The 23,167-nt window shown below is 42.2% G+C and overlaps 1 protein-coding gene across 2 annotated transcripts in view; it reads left to right on the plus strand.

Annotated features, from left to right (window-relative positions):
* The window catches only part of SECISBP2L (SECIS binding protein 2 like), a 36,921-nt gene extending 14,675 nt beyond the window's left edge, over window positions 1-22,246 (plus strand). For both annotated transcript variants that reach the window (XM_053273037.1, XM_053273038.1), the window contains exons 5-18: window positions 1,009-1,232; window positions 2,052-2,076; window positions 3,391-3,506; window positions 5,211-5,342; window positions 6,409-6,492; window positions 7,914-8,081; window positions 8,537-8,678; window positions 10,866-11,035; window positions 11,947-12,079; window positions 12,556-12,718; window positions 14,095-14,315; window positions 15,926-16,080; window positions 17,239-17,455; window positions 18,305-22,246. In XM_053273037.1, the coding sequence (XP_053129012.1) occupies window positions 1,009-1,232; window positions 2,052-2,076; window positions 3,391-3,506; window positions 5,211-5,342; window positions 6,409-6,492; window positions 7,914-8,081; window positions 8,537-8,678; window positions 10,866-11,035; window positions 11,947-12,079; window positions 12,556-12,718; window positions 14,095-14,315; window positions 15,926-16,080; window positions 17,239-17,455; window positions 18,305-18,969 (2,615 nt within the window). In that variant the 3' untranslated portion in view covers window positions 18,970-22,246. The remainder of the gene's footprint in view (window positions 1-1,008; window positions 1,233-2,051; window positions 2,077-3,390; window positions 3,507-5,210; window positions 5,343-6,408; window positions 6,493-7,913; window positions 8,082-8,536; window positions 8,679-10,865; window positions 11,036-11,946; window positions 12,080-12,555; window positions 12,719-14,094; window positions 14,316-15,925; window positions 16,081-17,238; window positions 17,456-18,304) is intronic.
* The last annotated feature ends 921 nt before the right edge of the window (window positions 22,247-23,167 follow it).

Consider the following 23,167-nt stretch of genomic DNA (forward strand, 5'->3'; position numbering starts at 1 on the left):
AGATCTTATTCTGCTAAAATTAAGGAGAGCTGCTAGAAAACTCACTTTGAATGGTATTTAATGCTGTAAGAGTAAATGGCATCTGTAACAAGGCACCCCATTTCAGTCACTATTTAAAAAGGCATACAGACATGCAATCTAAATCCTGTTTAAACTAATGGGTACATAGAAATAAAAAACTGTGGGCATGATGGAAGGGCACTTAGGTGGGAAGACTTTGATATGATGACTTCAGAGGAACTAAGTGTCCCCACTAGAGAGAAACTCCCAATCTAATCTCATACTGGCACTATCTGAATAATATGCTGGGCCAGTGAGGAATAAATGGTTTGCCATGGGGTTTGGAAAGTAGATTTCAAAGGAGGCCCTTCTAGACTTCTAAATAGTCTCCTTTATTGTATCTCTCAGATTTGACAGGTCTGATTCTTGGAGTCTAGAAATGGCAGATTAGTTCAAAAACAGCAAAGTTAGCTGCAAGAGAAGTGCAGCTGAAATTAACGGGAAACTGGCAGTTGGCATACTACTTAACAGCCTCTAAAATGAGCCCTCTTTGACCTGTCCGTCTGAAATTTGACAGGTCTTGGTCCCTTAGATCTTGGAATGCCTGAAAATTTGATGACAATTGGGAACCAATATAGTTCAAGGCAGGGAAAATGCAGGTGGTTCTCTCATTGAAATCAGTGGGGAATGTAGTTTCATTTGTAATGAAACTAAAGAAATACTAAAACAAATGGAGAAATGAGAGGTTTTCTTCTTGCATATCTAACCTACAGTAACCTATAAAAGTTCTTATAGAAACTCAAGCACAAAAACAGTAGTAGGAAGGGAAAATCCTCCCCATCTCCTGCCACAGCAAAAATACCTTGCAAAGGGCTGTGCTGCACAGCCACCTCAGATTCCAGGTGAGGCTGGTACTGTTGTGTGATAAATCTTCATCAGTTCCTGTTTACTGAAGGTGAATGAGTCCAGCTCAAGGACTGTTCCCATCCCACTTTCTCTACCTTGCAGATTTCCCCTCAGAGATTGCAAACAAGTCTCTTTCGGAGAGTGTGACCGCAGTACACTGGAAACCCAAAGGCAGGCGGCGGCGAACCTCCCACCCGGCAGAATCTTCTAGCGAGCAAGGGGCAAGCGAAGCAGACATTGATAGCGATAGTGGCTACTGCAGTCCCAAACATAGCAATCAGGCAGCAGCTGCAACCTCAAGAACTGCAGAATCTCCTGGAACAAATGTAGGTTGGTTAAGTGCCATCAAGTGAGTGTCAACTCTTAGCGACCATGTAGGTTAAAACCCTTGAAATCAGTCTCGGGGTGCTTCTGGATCTGAACCTCTCCCTGGTGTCCCAGGTTGAGGTGGTGGCCAGAGGTGCTTTTTATCAGGTTCGGCCGTTTCTTGAGATGAAAGCTCTTAAAACAGTGGTGCATCAGCTGGTAACCTCTAAGCTGGATTACTGCAATGCGCTCTATGTGGGGCTGCCTTTGTACATAGTCCGGAAACTGCAGTTGGTTCAGAATGCGGCAGCCAGGTTGGTTCTGGGAGAACCATATTAGAGAAGACCATATTACTCCTGTATTGAAGGAATTATAGAAGGTGCTGGCCATTACCTGTAAAGCCCTAAATAGCTTAGGCCCTGGGTATTTTAAGAGAATGTCTTCTTTGGCATGAGCCTCACAGCCTGCCAATATCATCTGGAGAGGTTTGCCAGCAGCTGCTGCCAACTCGTCTGGTGGCTACTTGGGAACGGGCCTTCTCCTTTGCAGCCCCTGGACTCTGGAATGTGCTCCCTGTTGAAATAAGAGCCTCCTCATCTCTGGCAACTTTTAAAAATGCCCTGAAGACACACTTATTCACCCAGGCTTTTAATTAGATTTATCGTTTTAAATAATTTTAATACTGGGTTTTAAATGTTTTTAATCTTTTAAATGATTTTAGTTGTAAACCCGCCCAGACATGCAAGTTGTGGGCGGTATGTAAGTAAGTAAATAAATGTCAGCAGGTTAAGATTGCCACAGAATAAACAAACTGAAATGACCTTTGTCTTGTTTTTCAGATCATTGAGCCATCAATACATTCAGGTACAGTTTCTGTATTGCCTGATTAAGACAATCTGATGGAGCTTTGCTATTTTTTGTGTATTTGCCAGTGTTGTGTTCCAAAACAAAGCAAAAATCAATAAAGCAGTTGAGAACACTCATTCCAGTTGTATAACATGCTGATCTCCCAGGTTATTCCTCAGAGTCCATATGGTATTCTAAAATCTTGCTTTTTCTCTTAAATACCTTCAGTCACTGTGGTGTTGGGTGGGTGGTGCTTATTGCTGTAGGTGCTGCTGTGTCCACCTAACTACCTCTCCTCTTTCTAACCTTCTCCCTCTCTTAGACGATGGTTTAGATTCCAAGGTGCCCTTCTCCCAGAAGGGCTGTTTCTGAAGAAGGAAAAATAGGTTTTTTTAATGACCACCCCCCAGATGCAAAACTCCTTCATTTGTGCAAAATTTTATACAAAATACAAATCTTTTAAATGGCCCTCTATAGGTTGTGCTATACTTTGTCTTCCTCCTCCTTATTTACCATGTTTATCACATAGTAATGCAACCTGCATACATTATGCAAGAGTCTTCCTGTGCACTTCAAGGGTCTTCCACTACTGCTTGTGTAAGTGCTAGGGATGTGCTCAGAACCGTGGCGGGCATGCTGCTTTAAGAGTGGGGGTGTGTCTCCAATGCGTCTGCATGTGCCTGTTCCAGCATGCGCAGGCGCATCGGAGACTTCCGGTCATATTTGGAAAACGGGGGCGGCAGGGAGGTTCGCTGTTGCCCCGATGGGCTTTTTAAAAAAAAACAGATGTCGGCGGGGGGGAAGCGGCGGGAGGAGTAAGTGCACCCTCCCCCACTCTTAAAGCTAGACACCCCCCGCCGTCGAGCTGGCAGAACCGCTGGTTCTTCAAACTGGTTCAGAGGCCCATACAGGGTCTCTGAACCGGTTCTGTGCACATCCCTAGTAAGAGTTCACGGAACAGCACTTAAGTTATCTTCTGCTTGCTGTTCTTTGGGACCAAGGCCATTTTTCCAAGCCTTCTGCATGAATATTTACATTCTATCACAACTGCAGGTAAGGCTTGGATCATAATGGTACCCTGTTAATAACAAACAAAGTTACTGCAGAAGAGTATAGATATCTCTGATCAAAAAGAAAATGTCAAACTTCCTAGGCAGCAAACATGGGAGTAGTAGCTACACATAGTGATCATGTGTAGAACTACTAAAGAGGCTTTCATAAATTTTCCTTATTGTATACACTGGGCTATGTCTTTCACCTCTTTCTTTCTTATGTAGTTTTCTCTGTTTTTGCAAGCTTGGTATATTCTTCTCACCCTGCTCTCCCCTTCAGCTGGTGTCAGTTGGGCAAACGTCAGTTCCCAGGCAACACAGAAGAAACCTTGGATAGAAAGAACCCCAGCTTTTTCAAGAGGAGGAAGGCAAGCTGAGCCGAGCAGTTATTCACAGGTATACTTTCATTGGGGACATCTAAGATGTTTAACTTCTGTATGTCTTGCAAAGTTAAGTAGCTCTGTGCACAAAGTGTTGCACAGATTTGCCTTGCTGTATCATGTCAAGGTCTGCCTACACCAGGGCTGTATAACTTTGGCATCACTAAAGGCACTGGAGTTATATCAGAGAATACTCTTCTTGGAAAAATCTGGAGTGTAGCCCAAAACAATTTAAATTAGCATAGTTGGAAATACATGCTGGTGGAATGAGAGCAAAAGCCTTCCAACTGCAGGTCTCCTAGGTAATATTTCATTTGAAGATAAATCAATATTGCTGATCTGACAATGCAGGAACTGCCCAAGAGATTGCACAGTGTTCTGTGTGTAATGCAAACTCCCTACACTTAAGGTAGCATTCTCTATTATGTAATTTTTAGGTTACAATATTCTACTAGAGCCATAAGTTGTTGTTGGCTTATTTGGAGTTGATCCTTGTTCTGTAACCACAGATGGAATTTGAATTTGAAGAGTAACCTGATTTTTGTTCCTCCTTTCAGACTGCAACTGTGTTTGACTTGGTACAACATGCCCTTTCCAATCTCTCTCTCTCTCTCCTTTTGCTCCTCTAACGTGCTTTTAATTCTGTCCAGTCTTTCCAAAACTTCTGTTAACCTCTGACATATAATTTGCACAGTTTGTGCTGTTAATAGGCAGCATTGTATTGTATTGTATTGCATTAGCTACTATATAACAAAATAAAGCTATCTGGAGTGTAAGTATATTTTGAAAAATGATGCCATCATATAAAATCATTTGAATCAGTGCTGCATTTTGGGGGAACATCTAACCCATGTTTATTCTGCTTAAGCCCAACTGGGCTCAGATACATCTTCCATCCAACCTTTGGGTTGAACTACTAGTTCTCTACATTAGCCTTTGCAGCACAAACCTTCTGTATGCTGTGCCTTCTACTGGTGAAGCCTCACTTCTGTAATCACAGAATGTGTGAGTTATGGAACTAAGACATTGCATGGAACTAAGGTATATTTAACAAACCTGGGTTGGCACTGCAGACTATTGCCAAATCTTGGTTTGCTTCACCATATCATTGTTTGATGATATAACTGCCACCCAGGGGTGAAGAAATGTTGGCTCTGTTCACCAGCCAGACACAATTTTCTACTCATCGAGCTATGTTGGTACATTACTCGTCGGGATTTTTTTTTTTTCATTCATCAGGCATCATTTTTCATTCATCAAAGACAAGTTCTACCCCTTCCACTTTCCTCCTGTGATTTAGATTTGCCTCTCTATGTAAGAATGTTGCAATAGCAGAGCTATTGGGTGGGTGTGGGGAGAAGCAAAATTAAAGCACTATTGTGCACTTGGATATCGTGTGAGGCCATAGATGGAAAAACAAGCAGACTTCAATCCTTGGGTTCATATTATGACTTATTGGCTGAAATAAACCAGTTTGACTGGTGCAGGTTCAGAGATAGGAACTAATCAGAGTTAAACTAAATATATCATGGTTCTCTGTGGTGATGGGACCTGATCCAGTGGAATTTAAGTTCTTGAAACCTGAAAGGGCAGTAGGGGTACTATTAGTCTTAATATTGATCACATGCCCTTTGAAACTTGGTGTGACGAAGTGCTTTCTTGATATCAGTTTAAAAAGCATTAGTGCTTAGTATATTCCTTTTTTCATGTGCCCTTGCAGCCCGCTTTTAGATGCAGGGGACATAGCACATCTTCAGAAAGAAGGCAGGACTTGCAGAAGAAACTTGAGAAGCCTGTGACCATAAGCCAGTCTAACAGAACAGAGCAGAGTCCTGAGCCTCTCTATTTTGAGGTACGTTTGTTAATGTTATGACCACCACAGTTATGCAGATCCTCCTTGAGATTCTGAGTTACAATAGCTGCCTTATAATCCTGCTGTGGCCTCATACGCCATATAATAAGCATGCTCGTTTTGAAAGCAGACAAGCTCCTCCCTCAAAACGCTACCATGAGTTTCCTTCTATAGGTTTTCAGCTCATCCTGTCTTTCAGTCTTCCCTGCTTAGTTTTTAGTATAATTTTGAGTAATTAAAACCTTATGACTACTCATTAAGAGATTTTCATTTCACCTTTCCACTTAATGAAGTGCCCAAGTCTGCTGACATCTGTAAAAAGAACAATATACTCTAAAATTGGCAGATCAGTTGATGATAAAACAACAAGTAAGCTTAATGGGGCAGGGAGAATCTGGGACAGAGGTCCGGGAGCTTGTGAACAGGAATAAGGGAGTTTTACATGGGAGTTGGTGAAGGGTCTGGCAACCAAGTCCCACAAGGAAGAGTTGAAGGAGCTGGGGAAACTTATTTTGGAGAAGAGAAATGATATGCTAACCATCTTCAAATATCAGAAGAGCTGTACATAGAAGGAGCTGCCTTGTTTCCTGTTGCTCCTGAGAGCAAGAGTAGAACTGATAGATTGAAGTTCCAAGGAAACAGATTTATGTTGGACATTAGGAAGAATTCCCTAACTTGTAAGAGTAGTTTGACAGTGCAACTGTCTGTCTTATGCAATGGTGAGCTCTCCTTTGCTGGAGCTTTTCAGACAGGCTGGGCAGAGTCATCTTCAGGGATGCTGTAGCAATTTCCTGCACTGAGTGGGGAGTGAGACTAGAAGACGGCCAAGAGTAGATAACAAATGAAACAGCAGGCCATCCAAACGCTTGTCTAAACAACAACAAATAATTCAGGTTAGGCAATTTTATTTATTTGTGTGTGTGTGTGTGTGTGTGTGTGTGTGTGTGTGTGTGTGTGTACACACACACACACACACACACACACAACTAGTTGAGTGGTGCTTTATTGTCTGCTAGAAATGGAGCCTAGATAATGCATTTTAAAATGTATTGCAATTTCTGTTTAGGATGAAGAAGAATTTCCCGAGTTAACTAGTGACAATGGGAATTCTAAAGGTGGTAACATACAGCAAAAACATCCACCCAAAGTGGTAAGTGGGTAAAAGTGCTACTATCCTATTGTGAGATAATTCTGAGATTAGCTGTTAAGGGTTTTCTACACAGGGTATTCTGAATATTTACTGACAAGCCGTAGCAGTGATATTCTGTGAGAGTACAGGAAAGGCACAGAAGAAGGTATGAGATCCAGAATTCAAGGTTTCTGAGAACCTTGGTTTTTGCTAAAGATAAAATGAGAAAACAAGCTTCTGGTGCCTGAGGGTACAACTTCAATGCCTTGCAGTTCCTCATTGACTCTACTTGTGACTGGCTAAACCAGAATAAATTATGCAGAATAAGAGGTTGCATTTATTTTTCAGTCTGTGTAACTTGTTCAGTTTTCTTTGGGCACAGTTGGCTGGTGTGGAATGGGAATGTTTCCTAAATCGCATAGCATTTTTTAGTATTATAATCCATTAAGCGGGTCACCGTTAGGTGTTGGGTTTTTTTAATCCTATGTGAAGTAGTTTGTTTAAAATCCCATTTAAAGATTCACATTCCCCCGGTGCAGGAAAAACACTCTCCCATTGTTTTATTTATTTATTTATTCAGTTATTTCTTTAACATGTTTGTATACTGCCCAAAACGCTTGTCTCAGGGCAGTTTACAACAAAACAATAAAAACAACAAGTAAAGGTTAAAACATTATAACAATTTAAAATTTAAAAGGTTAAAACTATATTAAAAATCAGACAATTAAAACAGTATGTAAAAGATACTGGTTGAGGTGATCATGTCATAAACGCTGCTCAACCTCCCTGCAGCCTTCCAATCTGTGTGGGAGAATTGACTGAGTTCTGTGGATTTATTTTGCACTGATTACCGAAAGTGACTGAAAGGATTTGTAAAAAGAAATCCAGGAAATCTGCTATTTGTAGATTCCTGCATGGTCGCAAGTTCCTTCACTGACAATGAATACTACAGCCCACAAAATATATTTGTCAGGACTATCATTTATTTAACATACTTTTATATTGCCTGAAACCCACGTCTCTGGGCGGCTTACAAGAAGCAAAAATAAAGGGCAGCCCTTATTATACTTGAATTACTTCACTCATAAGAACATAACAGCTCTGCTCGATCAGGCCCAAGGCCTATCTAGTCCAGCATCCTGTTTCACACAGTGCTCCACCAGATGCCTCTGGAAAGCCCACAGGCAAGAGCGGAGGGCATGCCCTCTCTCCTACTGCTACTCCCTTGCAGCTGGTATTGAGGCATTGTGCCTTTGAGGCTGGAGGTGGCCTATAACCTTCAGACAAGGAGTGCATCGGCCACTTAAGGAAAGCACTCTACAAGTATAAAATATTAAACTGATACAGCTGAGCTGGCTTGGGAAGTGGGGTTAGCTGTGGGAAGTCCTCTATTTATGGTGAGCTGTGCTTCTAACTTCACCCACTCTTCTTCCTACCCCTAGTTGGATGACTTACCTGAAAACTCTCCAATCAACATAGTACAGACTCCAATTCCGATCACCACCTCTGTTCCCAAACGGGCAAAAAGCCAAAAGAAGAAAGCCCTGGCAGCAGCACTGGCCACAGCTCAAGAATATTCAGAAATTAGCATGGAGCAGAGGAAATTACAGGTCTGTTACTTCCAGTGTTGCAGCTGAGAGCATTATATATTTAAATTGGAGTTAACTATAAATATCATAATAGCAAGCAATTCACTGCCTGAGTATAGCTCCTGAAGCAGTTTTATCTGGCTCCCAATAAACGCACAGAACTCCGATCAAGATGTGGTAGGAAGGTTTTCCGAAGGTATCATTCTTACAAAAAAGAAATAAGCTTTCAAGTTGTAAGAGGCAAAGATGCCATGGCTATTCCTGAAAAACTGCAACACCCTTGTTCCTAGACAGCAGCCTTTGTACAGAGCCTGACTGTCAACAAGGGAGTTGGTTCACATGGCAAAAACACCCTTCCAGCTCTCCCGCCTTCCCCGCTTCAGAGTGGCCCCTGAGATTAAGAAAATGATCAACCTTTTTTTCCAAACTTTATATCTCTCTGCGCACTAAAGGTGAACTGTACCATCTTGTTATAGGAAGCTGTTTCAAAAGCTGCTGGAAAGAAGAGTAAAACACCTGTGCAGTTAGACTTGGGGGACATGCTGGCAGCTCTTGAAAAACAGCAGCAAGCCATGAAAGCTCGCCAGATCACAAATACCAGGCCCCTCTCCTACACAGGTGGGTGTGTTTTACTTGGCTAGCCTTGTAGCCACATATTTTTCTGCTGACCTCAATCCAAGGATATTCCTGTACTAACACTGGCTAACATGCAGCACAGCCTTACCAAGGCAGCCCAAGAGCTGTGCCCTCACAAGAAGCCAGTCGGCCAGCTGCACATGAGGCTTGGCTTGCATCCCGGTGGAGGCGATCTCCGATTCTGTGATCTGTTTCTCTCCCTTCATTGCAAATGCCCTTTTCTCTGCCAGGAATATGTCCCTATGGAAAAGGACACTTGCAGAGAGAGAGGAGAGAAGCAGACGTTGCTTCCCCAATCCGCCTTTGCCCACACTGGGCTGGGTTCCTATCTCCTTGCAAAGGTTGAGTTCTTATTATTTTCATGGTGGACTAACAAGTGTGGTATTAGACTTTACTTTGGAAGCTAACATGGTTACTAGAGTTGGCTTTCCTGCTTTGTGAATACTCTTCTGTGATATACAGAACATGAAGGAATTTAAGCAGTGGACCTGTTCAAGCATAAAGTAGAGCCTGGCTTATATCCTAGCTTTGAGTTACTTCTTTGCGCCTCCAAACCAAGAGTTGGAAGAATACTACCTTCAGTTCTGGTTAGGAACAAGCCAAGACTGTCCACTGCACCCAAATTGAGTGATCCTGGTTTATTCTATTCTAATAATCACTGCAGAATAATCCAGGATCTGAACCAAAGATTGAATTTTCAGTTCAGATTCTGGTTCAATGTGGAACTGTAGTTGGCATAAACCAGGATTGAATGGCATGGCCATATAGAGTGATCTCTGCTTAGGAACATAGGAAACTGTCATATACTGAGTCAGACCATTGGTCCATCTAGCTCAGTATTGTCTTCACAGACTGGCAGCGGCTTCTCCAAGGTTGCAGGCAGGAATCTCTCTCAGCCCTATCTTGGAGATGCTGCCAGGGAGGGAACTCGGAACCTTCTGCTCTTCCCAGAGTGGCTCCATCCTCTAAGGGGAATATCTTCCAGTGCTCACACTTCTAGTCTCCCATTCATATGCAACCAGGGCAGCCCCTGCTTAGCTATGGGGACAAGTCATGCTTGCTACCACAAGACCAGATCTCCTCTCCTTGTTCCTGACCAGAATTTTAAGTAGAATTCTTCCAACTTGAACTCCATGTTAGGTCTGAATCATCCTATAGATACCTGCATAAGACATAGGGCAGGATCCAGACTAGGTTAGTCACAACTAAGCACCACTGAAATAAATGAGATAAGTGAGTTATGACTGACCTAAGGCCCATTAATTTCAGCAGGACTTAGTCGCAACTAACTATTGCTTCTCTGTAAAAATGTGGAATGCACACATTTGGACTATTTGCTAGACATTCAAGACAGTGTATGAGAACCAAGACAGGGTATAAGAACCAGAGTGGTATAGTGGTTAGTGTTGAACTAGGATCAGGGAGACCAGAGTTCAAATCCCTGTTCAGCCATGAAACTCACTGGGTGACTAGGCCAGTCACTTATCCCTTGGCTTAACTTACTTCGCAGTGTTGTTACAAGGATAAAACATAACCCTGTACACTACTGTGGGCTCCTTAGAGCAAGAGCAGGATATAAATGTAAAATATGTCAATTGAAATTACTTTGTCCATAGAACTTAGCTCTATGAAATCATATTTCAGTAACAGAATGTAATTGCATTGTTGGTCTACTGGCTCTTGGGAAATCCAGGATATTGTTGAAAAAGAGGCTTCATAGCAGTGAACGCATTAGGAGACTGCCCTTGATAAGCAAACAAGAAAGGTGCATGTCTTAGAAACTGCTTTACTTACGATTGGCCTACTAGGAATATTGTATATAGTCTGCTTTGAATGAAGTGTTTAATGGCCTCTAAAGATGATTGTTGAATAGGTCTACTTCCACAGAGAAAACATTTCTTCTGAGGAATATCAGTTGGTGCTTTGCTAATCTGATGTGACTAACAGAAAGCAAATGACACTGCAATAGTAAGCTAAACTGAAGACTGGATAGAAGCATCTGGAAACAGAATAATTCCATTGTGTTGCTTGCCTGACCTTGTGATCTGTTTTTTATTTCCAAGGAAGAAAAAGGGCTTTTGTAACAAGAACAGATCAGTGAAGAAACCTTGAGAATGTTGTTCTTTCAGCAGTATATTTTAGAGTAATGGCTATCTTGTTTACACTTAGTTGGCAGCGCTGCTCCCTTCCATACCAAAGAACCTGCCAATCGCAAATCTCTAACTAAAGGACAGCCATCAGTGGGTTGCCTCAATCCTCTGGACTCCACTGCCCCCAAAGTGAAAAGAGGGAAAGAGAGAGAACTCTCAAAGCTGAAGCGCCCCACAGCACTTAAAAAGGTAAATTGCACCAAGGAGCCTGAAGGCTGTGGAATGGTGCCTTACTGATCAGGAGGTTGGGCCTGGTGGAATAGGGTCTGGGCTTGGTGGCAGCAGGAGAGGGCAGTACCTGGTGTGATGAAGCAGGATGGAGAGGGGGCGAGATAATGGCAAAAGCTCTCGAGCCAAGTAGAAGGTAAGTCCTTCTTCTAGAGGCCATGAGAAGGAAACCTCTGCAACTTCAGATCAAACCCTGGGACCTGGTAAACTATGACTACTTAGTAGGCAACACAGAACTTTATATTTGTGTTGGGGGGCATGAGAAATTTGCCCCCTTCTCTTTATATCAGAGTGTTCCAAATACTTGGAACTTGCTGGGTCAGTTCTCCCAAATGTCTCGCCTATCTTTCTAAGTCAGTTTGGAAAGGAACGCTCGTGACCCTAAATACTTTGGTCATTGTAAATGGCACTGGTTTTTATGAGGTAAATTTCAATTTAGAAGGGAAGGTGATATTAGAAGGCAAAGTAGTAATAGTTTGAAAAAAGTGCACCAAGTATTTAAATTTGGATTTGCTTTCATATGCTGCTATTTTTGGAGCATCTGTGGCTCCAAATCTTTGGAATATGAGCCTTTGTGCATACTTGTAAAAATGGCCTATGAAGTCGTCCTCTCTTTTTACCAAGCAAACAAGTTATTGCTTCCTAGAGAAAAAACTGCTGGATCACACCAAAGGTCCATCTGGTCCTGCATCCAGTTTTCTGCAGTGGCTAGCCAGATATATCTGGGAAGCCCAGAAGTGGGATGTAGGCAAATGACCACCTCTCCTGCTGCTGTTGTATCACAGCAACTGGTATTCAGAAGCATATTGCCTTTGAACCTGGAGGTGGCAAATAATGTTCAGAACTTCATCCTAGTTCTTGTTTTGTTTCAGATCATTTTGAAAGAGAGAGAAGAGAAGAAAGGCCGCTTATCTGTGGATCATAGCCTTTTGGGAGCTGACGAAGAGCAAGAAGTGAATCTGACTCTGACTTCCAACCAGTCCGAAGAACTAACATCTCAAGAAGGTCAGAACTCCTCATGGTAACATGCAAGTTACGCAGTTCTAAAAGATGTCTGTAGCCACAGCAAAATGCTCAATTGCCATGAAAGGCCCCCTACTCGTACATCATATATGATCATATGTGGCTCTTCAGTGAAGTGTAGCCCAACTTCACTGTTAAAACAATTTTTGGCCATGGTAAAAACTAGCTATAGCTGAGAGTGCCCAAATAAGCATTCAAACTGCAGCACTTCCACCCTAAAAGCATCTCTCCTCATAAAGCTTAAGCCTGGATCTATCCGCTCATAGTCCTGAATAATCTGTAGCACTATCCGTTTTTTTCAACTCAGCTGGGCACTAAATACATACAGGTAGACTTTGTTTCCAGTTTTAAATATGTCATGATGAGATGGAAGGGGAAAACAAGAAATAAGAATCTGTTGACACAAATAACTACTTTGGTGCTGTGTACAACTGTTCCTGATCTCTCTTCTGTTACAGAAACCGGCCTCAGTGTGCCTAGCGATACCTCGCTGTCTCCAGCAAGCCAGAACTCTCCCTACTGCATGACTCCAGTGTCTCAAGGCTCACCTGCCAGTTCCGGAATAGGAAGTCCAATGGCATCTTCAACCATAACCAAAATTCACAGCAAGAGATTCAGAGAGTAAGCATCTTATTTTCAACCACATTCTTTGGGATTGTCTCGTGAAATACCTCCTAAAGTCAGAGTAGAATATATCAAAACAAAACCAAGTGTAGCCCATACTGCAAGACTGGGTTATATAGACCCAGTCCCACATAAATGATCTTTAGCTGTCCTTAGCATACTGGAAGTGCCTACAGAGCTTAAAGAGGCTAACACAGGATTATTAGCTAATCTGACCTGGAGGGAAAATGTTGCTTTGTTACATACCACCTATCTTGATTTTCAGATTTTGCGAGTATGCTGGGTGACAAAGACTTCCTTATGCTTAAACATGATGCATGTATTTGGAATTATCAGATCTTTTGAGGGGGGGTTTGGTGGGAACATTGTAGCCTAACAACTTTATTCTTTGAGAAGGCAAGATGCCCCGAAATGCCAGTTGCAGGGGAGCAATGACAAAAAAGTGGGCATGCCCTCAGCTCTTGCCTGTGGGCTTCTCAGAGGCATCTGGTGAGCCACTGTGTGAAACAGGATGCTGGATTAAATAGGCCTTGGTCCTGGTCCAGCAGGGCTGTTCTTATGAGAAGGCTGAGGGCAGTGTTTGCAGACTCATGGGAAGAAAATTGAATGTAGACTTGTTTTGTTTCAGATGTTTTAAGCATAGAAGTATCCATTAGCATGGATTGTTACCTTCCCCCCCACATTTATCCTGCTCTTCCTTAAATTCCTTGTCAGGATGTATATACTGTCACACAGGTAGTGCACCTACACAGTGAATTCTTCGTGAGTAGAATTCATAAGCTTCTCGAGGTGCTCCTAGCTCCACCCACAACATGTCGGTTATAGCTCTAACACTCTCACGTGTCCAAAACTCTTACCAGTACATCTTGCTGGCCTTTTTCATACAACACTATCAGTAGATATTAGCAAGTATTCCCAGATGCAGGCATCATCCTGTCTCTGGACAACAAAATTAGCAAGATTGGTTTTCAAATGACATGGAAAAGATAAGCTATGCCTCTTATGGGCGAGTAAATGTGCAAGATACTCTTAAAATGGCGCTTTAATTGTTTTTTATTTAAGATTATTTAAATGAAAGACTAAAGATTGGAGCTCAAATGGTGCATAGATGTACTACTTGCAGCATAGGCAGAAAGGCTTGCTGTTATATGGAAGTACTTATATGTGGCAGGTAACCACAAAATGAAATGCAGTTCTTAATGGTTATTTAGTATGTGTAAAATGCCAAGGCATTTTAACATGAGCTGTTCACTTATTATGGAGAGCAAATAGTCAAAGTAATACTGGGCACTTTTAAAACTTCTGGACAAAAAACGGAAAAGCGATCCATCTTGCTTGAAACCTGCCTTATTGTGCACCTTCTGAATCTACAGATACTGTAACCAAGTCCTAAGTAAAGAGATTGATGAGTGTGTGACTCTCCTGTTGCAAGAGCTTGTCAGCTTCCAAGAACGGATTTACCAAAAGGACCCCATGAAAGCCAAAGCAAAGAGGAGACTGGTGATGGGCTTGCGTGAGGTTACAAAGCATATGAAGCTAAACAAGATCAAATGTGTTATCATTTCTCCCAACTGTGAGAAAATCCAGTCTAAAGGTATTGATGAACATTGGTTGTTAACTGCCACCTTTTTATGAGGCAAAATCTAGATGGCTGATGCCTTGATGTCTCCTCTTGTGCTGTCTCTTCAATCCCCTGTATAAAGTGGCATCCAAGCAAACACAAACAGGGCATCATGAACTCTGGGTGTTCTCGTGCCCTCCCTTTCCTGCTGCAACTGTTTGTGCCTCCCCTATACTTGCTCTGGAGGGTCAGGGGACTCTCCAGAAGGGCATGCCAATGTTGAGCAGGGAGACAGAAGTCAGTGGCTGACAACCAAGCTAAACTAGTCCTGAATAATCCTACTGAAACAAAGTAGTCCTTTAAGTCCAGAGGGGTGGTATTATTGAGTAACTTAGTCTGATATCAGTGGGTGGAAAGGGCATCTACAAACCCACTTGCCAGCTCACCAGTGGCAAGTGCCCTTGGTCCTCTGGTGAGTGGGACACTAAGCACGACACAGGTCTCCTCCCCAGAGGTCTCCTTCCAGTGCTACTTTAGAGAAGGCAAGAAATGGCAGGAATCCCTTTTGAGCAGTAGGAGAAGGCTCCGCTGTTTCTTACCATCCCTGTGTTCCAGTGCAAATGAGAGACAATCCTTTTCTTTCCAAAGCCCTTTTTGTGGATGTGCCAGAAAGGATTTTGGGGAAGAGGGGATTGGTGGAGAGCACAAATAAGGGCTTGCTAGTTAGCTAATCCTAAATTTTTGGAGCCATGGGTGGAAATTTGTGATAGAAACCCCCCCCACACACACACACAGTGTGTTACTTCCTACTTCTGCGAATAACAATAAAATCAGGCTTGAACTGAACCCATTGCCTTTAACTTCCAATGCAAAGCTCTTAGGCTCTATTCAAGACTGAAATCTTTAAGCATTAAACTCTGAAAAGTATATCTTGCTTTCCTCTACTGCTTTTATCGATGGGCTGGCTTTACATTGTGTGTGCATGTTAATTAATGGACTACGATTTTTCTGAGGCTTAAGGATGGTTCCTATGGCCAATCTGCATATGATACAGCAGGAAGCCTGGGTTTGCCACAGTGCATACACTCGACAGGGAGCTGCAGCCCCCTGACAAGTGTGCCTTTTTACCATACTCACATTTAGGAGTATGGTAAAGGAGCCCCTGGTGGCGCAGTGGTAAAACTGCCGCCCTGTAACCAGAAGGTTACAAGTTTGATCCTGACCAGGGGCTCAAGGTTGACTCAGCCTTCCATCCTTCCGAGGTCGGTAAAATGAGTACCCAGAATGTTGGGGACAATATGCTAAATCATTGTAAACCGCTTAGAGAGCTCCGGCTATAGAGCGGTATATAAATGTAAGTGCTATTGCTATTGCTATTGCTATTTCTGGCATTCATACCTATATTCCTTCGTGTAGCCTTAAACAAAGAAACAAAAAACCCATAGGGGTGCGCTCAAAAAGTGTAATGTGTGAAGAGGTTCCTAGTGGATCTGGTGCTGTGTGTCCAATTTGTATTCATAGCAAATATATGCACTTCTTGGCTTAAATATTAGGTAAACATGTAAAATTAAGCTTAAGTTTGGTTAGTTATGAGAGAGTTCTTTAAACTTGGTCTCCTGTTGTCCTCCCTGGCATGTACCAAGGTGGATTGGATGAGGCTCTGTACAATGTGATAGCCATGGCACGGGAGCAAGAAATCCCTTTTGTCTTCGCCCTTGGACGTAAAGCTCTTGGTCGCTGTGTGAACAAGCTCGTTCCAGTGAGTGTGGTGGGAATCTTCAATTATTCGGGTGCAGAGGTAAGAGCACATAACCTTGAAGCCTGCCTGAGCCTTATTGCTATCTGTTCACAATTGAGAGGATCTGTTACCAGAATGACCTTGGTGAACACTTTCAATGGAAGCCCGGTGACTCTTTTCCTTGCACTGCATTAACCATGCAATGCAACCCTATCCATCACCCAAATTTCTGATCAACCTCTGCTTTCCATCTACATTTGAATGGCATTTAATGTCTTTCCTATGTAATTTAGCTTGTATGCATCATTGCATCTGGCCAAGAACTGGAATGTGTATTTCTGGACCCCATAAATTGTACACAGGAAGCTGGCCATTGGTCCATCTAGCTCAGTATTGTCTACACTGACTGGCAGTGGCTCTCCAAGGTTTCAGGCAGGAGTCTCTCTTGGCCTTGGCAGTGAACCACTGTTCCCTCTAAGGCGTGTGCACACTCACAAGTTTTTGGATGTCTGCTCAGTTTAATTTAGATCCCACTCAGGTTGAATCAGGAAAGCCCCATTCTGAATGCATGTGTGCACACACTGCCTTGCTACTGCCACCTAGAACAAAACTCATTCTGCACAGAAATGAAAACAGAGGAACCACTGGAGTGAACCTAGGACTTGCTGTATGCTTGCATGCAGACGCTCTTCCACTGAGCTACGGCCCCATCCCCTAAGGGGAATATCTTAGTGCTCACATGTAGTCACCCATTCCAATACAAACTAAAGTGGCTCCTGCTTAGCAAAAGGGACATTTCATGCTCACCCTACCACAAGACCCCTTCCCGCTACAATACATCTAAAAATCCTGATGTCTCTACATGTACAACATGCTGCCTGCATCTGCTACCATACAGTTGCCAGCCAGTGTGGAATTCCTTCCTGCATCTTGGCTCATTATCCCTGTGAGTCACCATATTGAAGGCCCCCTGCAGAACAATCTGCATTTCCATTGTAACCGCGTTCTGAGTTGCTGTAGTGTAGTTGCAAGGAGAGGGCCCAAGACAATCTTTTATCTCAAATTCCTTAGCTATCCCCAGTATAATTCATTTAGACTGATCTTCAAGGACTAACTTATGAGAACGCCCTTACTTGAAAGTATGCCTTTAAATAAAAGAGCACCGATGGTGGGGTAGTGTTGGAGTAGCTTTATCTCTTAGTGGCTTGTCTCTTTCAGAATCTCTTCAATAAGCTGGTGTCACTAACTGAGGAGGCCAGGAAAGCTTACAGAGACATGGTGGCAGCAATGGAGCAGGAGCAGGAAGAAGCCTTGAAGAACATTAAGAAGGTGCCCCACCATATGGGGCATTCTCGGAATCCTTCTGCCGCAAGCGCAATTTCATTCTGCAGCGTTATTTCAGAGCCCATCTCGGAAGTAAATGAAAAGGAATATGGTAAGCTCATATCAAAATGACACTTGTATAACTAGGATCATAGGAAGCTACTTTATACCAAGCCAGACCATCTAGGTCAATAACGTTTACACTGACTGGTAATGGCTCTCCAAGACTGCAGACAGGTCTTTCCCAGCCCTACTCAGAGATGCTGCCAAGGATTGAACCTGGGACTTTCTGCATGCGAGCAAATGTTCTATCTACCACTGAGCTACAGCCCCATCCCCTAAGGGAAATCTCTTGCAGTAGACAGCACTTACATGTGGTCATCCTTGCAAATGCAAATCAGTGAACTCTGTTTATCCAGGGGTAAAATTCATGCTTGCTACCTCAGGGCCGGCTCGTCTCCCCAACTAAATCTAGTAGCTGCTTAGAATAGGCTTCCAACCTTCTTCCTCTTGTTTTTGCTTAGTGTCCAGGATCTGATTACCATAGTCAGTCAGTGTTGGGAAGGAATGTTTGCCCTTTGGTCCAATTAGTTTAAATACCAATTAAGAATTAGTTAAAGTACCCAGTTGGAATTCCATATGTACCCCGTTCTTCTGCAACATTAATGTTAGGCAGTTGACAAAAGTATCCACAACCTAATCTCTGCTCTATCCTCCTTATCTCAGCACATCTGAATGCAAATCTTTGTACCACTTTGCCATTTTCCCCCATTGTGTAACTTGGTTCAGACAATGTCATTCAAAGCAATCTTTTCTCTGCTGATACCTTAAAAACAAATGCTGAGGTTTTATCATCCCCTGGGTGGGTGGGTGGGTGGAGGGGGGTTGTTTATATTGGCTTCTTTTAAAACAAAATTACACCTGCCATTCTGAATGCTAAAGCTTTTCTTCATCTTTTCAGAAACAAATTGGAGGAACATGGTGGAAACATCTGATGGGTTGGAGACCTCTGAAAACGAAAGAGAGGCCTCTTGTAAGGCTGCAGCTCCAGAAAAACCTGGCAGTGATAAGGCAGCTGTGGCTAATAAGCAGCTATCTCTAGCCACTGCTGGGTTTGTCATTGTTGCACCTCATGGGAAGGCACTAAGCGGAAAAGAGGAGGTGAAACCAGATGACAATCTGGAATGGGCCTCACAGCAAAGTACAGACACGGGATCTTTGGATGGTAGTTGCAGGGACATTTTGAACTCCTCCATGACCAGTACGACCAGTACCCTTGTCCCAGGAATGCTTGAAGAAGAAGACGATGAAGATGACGAGGATGAGGACGACTACACTCATGAACCTATACCTGAAGAAGTTCAGCTCAACAGCAGAATTGAATCTTGGGTCTCAGAGACTCAACGGACCATGGAAACTCTTCAGCTGGGGAAGAGCCTTAATGGTGCAGAGGATGAGAACGTTGAACAAAGCGAGGAGGAAGAACTTGAAACTCCTGAGCAAGTTGATTCAGTCATCGATAGTGAGGAATGGACAACAGATAAGCAAGGAAGTAAAGCCCAACAGAAGCCTGCTGTCTGCAGTTCCCTGGAAACAAAGCATACAGACTCAAATTATATACCATAAACATAAGCACAAACTCAGGAGACTTTAATATTTTAAAACTAACTGTTGTAAGGATTGCAGCCATTGCTTTGTGTGCTTCATCTCAGCATTTTGCACTGTGTAATGTTTAATATGCATATTTAATTCACAACAAATACTTTTTTGTTAGCTGTCTATCTTTTCCATTAAGAATGAGCGTTTGTGTGAGAGAATCTCTGTGTCTCCCAGAACAGATGAGGAGTGTGGAAACTATCAATAGGTATTGACTTGGGCATGATTTTGTACAAGAAAAATAATTATAAATGACCATTTTCATGTACAAACTTAAAACTTTAACATTCTTACCTACATTTTAGCCTGGCAACAGTAACCAGTATTTGCTGCTTTGCAACTTTATTCCAAAAGGATTTGGCCATATATTTTACTGTACCAGAATTTAGGCCAGAATGAGAGGGGTTTAAAGATGCCATTGACCAGATTGCAAGCTTTGCTGATGGCTCATGTGTATCTGACTCCATGCATCTCTCTACTGGCCTCTTAAGATATGTGTTTCAGAAATGGACTGTTGAAATTCTGGCTATAATATGCTAAAACCATTTGGCAAGTCACTTTGGGAAGGAGATAAATCCATTTTCCTTTCCATCTGACTGTGTTAACACTGTCATTGTACCTGCAGGACTACAACAAGGGACCCATTAACCACAGCAACTTTTCCACTGTTCTGCTTAGTTAACATGCCTATTTCTCAGTTCTTTCATTCATCTCAGGAATACCAGTATGTATTCATAATGCTATGTAAATACAAAAACCCAAGAATTGGAAAGTGCAGCAGAAAGTAAGAGAGACACAGGGGTTCAGTTCATTGGGGGGGGGGGCAGGGGGTGAATTGAGTATTAGCATATGTTGCTCCTGATCACCACCTGCATTTTTTTTTAAAGCTTGGGATCAGTCATAAGACACGGTTCTTGTTTTTGCGAACTCTTCCATTCTGTGGCATTTTGTCCCTGGGAGCAGCTTTTCATAATGGTGAGAGAGAGAATTTACTCGGAGGGGAATCCTTTGATTGGGGGAAGTTTCAGGCTGCTTTACTGTGGAATATTGAAAATGAAAGACTTAAGACTTGCATGCTCAGTCTGTTTTCCCCCAACATTGCCCATTTATAGAGCATTGCTGACTGTACCCAGATAAGCTGCATGAATAAGACATTTTTAATGGTGAATGTTGAAGAGTTGTGTTAAGTTCGTCAATGCAAAAATACATGCTTTGTGAAAATTGGAACTTCTGGTGATAAAGTATTTCACACTTAGGTTGTTCACTTCATTTGGGACCAATAGCTTTTGCAGTTTGAAAACTAGATTTTTAATATAATGTATAGTGAGAAGATCTAGTTCAGTGTGTTAAGATCTAATAGTGTCAACAAATACTGAAGAAGGTAGCTGAAAAAGCCAGTCTCTGAGTATTGTGCATGTTTTGATATATGACACTGCACATGTTACATAGGAAAGGTTATGGAGAGTTCTGATGTGATACTCTCATATCCTGTACTCCTTCCCAGTTGTCCACAACTTTGATTTTCTCTTCTCCCCTATGCTTTTTAGTGCTAGTAGTTCAAACATCTTATTCCTGAAGCGTAAAACAAAACACTTGTTTCTTCTGAACACGTTGTCATTTGGCAATGTTGTGAAATAAAGTATAGTATATCCAGTTCTTCAGCTATCAATTTCCAGAGGGCTTCAAATTCAGTAAAAGAATTCTAGCACCTCACAATTTGCTACCACATGCAAATTTGCCTGTCCAAAAATTACCACAGATTTCCTCAGGGTAAATGGAACATCCGTGAAGGAAGTGATCCTTTATGAAATGTTCATCGTTCTGAAGAGGCAGCTGAACCACCAGTTAGGAATAGTGAGCATGTGTGAGAGTGAGAGTGTGTGCATGTGGCTGGGCCTGGGAAGCTGTGTTGGTTTCTATTCCATATTAACATGGAGCTTTTTCCAGTACTGTGTAAGGAGGTATAATATGATTCTGTCGCCTCTTGTAATGAGCATCCATGTCTTGTTCCTTTTTGAGAAGTTTATCTTAATGTCATAGTGGTGTGTTCTATTTTATTTTAAAGTAGCACTGTTTGTATATCTGCATAAAAAGCAGTATGTTCTTTCACACAGGGAGAAAAAAAACCACTTTCTTTGCTATCAAATGGGGTACAACTTTAGGACAAGTTCAGCAAATATTTGCTCTTTAAAATACTGTTTAGTGAATTTTATTAGAGTTAATGGCAGAAGATGGGGATTGCAGGGGGAGGGGGAAGTATATAATGTTAGAACTTCCTTAAAATTAATTGTCTGAGGTGACTATGTGTAGAAAGTATTTATAAATGCCTCCAGTATTTGTACAGAAATAGAACTTACCATGGAAAACTGAACACAAGGTGGGCAGATGCACTTGGGCCTCCTGGCAGGCCAAACAAGAGTGTGGGATGTCTAAGCTGCTAATATGCTTAATTCTAAGTGTTTGTATGATGGCCAATAAACCCAAAGAAGCCCATCTGCTTCCCTCCCCCATTTAAGTTTTAAATGTGTGTTTTACAGATTTGAAGCTTGATCATTTACTAATAGTTGACCCACTGTTCTAAAAATGAAAGAGGTTCTTTTGATTGATGCACTTGTTTGAATTCTGAATACAACACTGGGAGATACATTGAAATGCTGGGCTGGGTGTACACAGTGTAACTGAGTCCAGTCGCATACCTGGAAACTTTAAATTTAATAGAATATAAACAAAAATTACTGTTTGGAAAAACTGTTGTTTGCTGAAATTGTCATAAGGTTCTTTGTGTGTGAAGTTGTGCCAACTAATCAAGGTATTTGGTCAATTTACCAGATTTTAATCACTAATTCAATATGAAGCCTTTTTTAAAACCGTACATTGGAATTATACAGCTTTATACCCAGTCCTGCCCCACAGAAACAGTAAGAAAATGTCTAATCTTATACCAATTAACACTTAAGAAGTCAACATAACTGGTACAGCCCAATTAATGTTCGTAAGTGGTCAATGTATTTTTAAAGACTAATAAAGTAATGTCAATCTTTGATATCTTTACATTTATAGTAATAAAATTTAGGATGAAAATAGAAAATCATTATGAAATTACACCGTGAACAGATTGTCTGTTTCTCTTTTATGAAGGATAATTGTTCTGTCTACCATACTTTTTTGGAGTAATAATAGCTTTTTGCACTATGTAAATACTAGTGGGGGTTCTTCCATAACAAATAAAAAATATTGTTAAAAAATAGTGATGTGGTATTTATAACAAACTATGGCATATTTGAGTTTCAGATTGGTCAACATCTTAATTACTCTTTTGGGCAGGGGGAAGAATTGTTTATATATAGAGAGAGACAGCATTGGTCGCTCTGGTAGATGACCTTCTTCGGGACCTTGATGAGGGTAGTGTCCCTCTCTTGGTCCTTTTAGATCTCTCAGCAGCTTTTGACACTATCGATCATGCTATCCTCCTTGGCCGCCTGCGTGGGTTGGGTATTGGGGGCACTATCTTACAGTGGTTCCGTTCTTACCTTAGTGGGCGTGTCCAGTCGGTATGCATTGTGGACATGCTCTGACCCATGGCCACTCCGTTATGGAGTTCCCCAGGGTTCAGTTCTTGCCCCTGTCCTCTTTAAAATCTATATGGAGCTGCTGGGTCAGGTCATTTCACAGTTTGGGGTGAGATTTCATCAATACGCTGATGATACTCAGCTGTATATTGCCATTCTGGAGATGCTGTTTCTGTGCTTACTCGATGCCTGGAAGCTGTTATGGTCTGGACGAATCAAAATAAGCTCAGACTGAATCCCATCAAGTGAACTCTTACTCAGCCCTCATACAGGCCAACAGCTGGATGTGAACCTTGTTTTAGATGAAGTGGTGCTGCCCTTGAAGGAGCTTGTATGTGATTTGGGGGTCCTTTTGGACTCACACCTCCTGCTTGAACAGCAGGTGGAGGCTGCAGCCAGAAGTGCCTTTGCCCAGCTCCATCTGATTCATCAGTTACACCCTTACCTTGATCGGCAAGCATTAATAACAATGACCCCTGCCCTTGTTATCTCCCACCTAGATTATTGTAACGCCCTCTACCTAGGGTTACCTTTGAGGATGATCGGAAAGCTACAACGGGTCCAGAATGCAGCGGCTCATTTACTTATGGGTGCCAGAA

The sequence above is a fragment of the Hemicordylus capensis genome, chromosome 10 (assembly GCF_027244095.1).
Source record: "Hemicordylus capensis ecotype Gifberg chromosome 10, rHemCap1.1.pri, whole genome shotgun sequence".
Lineage (NCBI taxonomy): Eukaryota > Metazoa > Chordata > Lepidosauria > Squamata > Cordylidae > Hemicordylus > Hemicordylus capensis.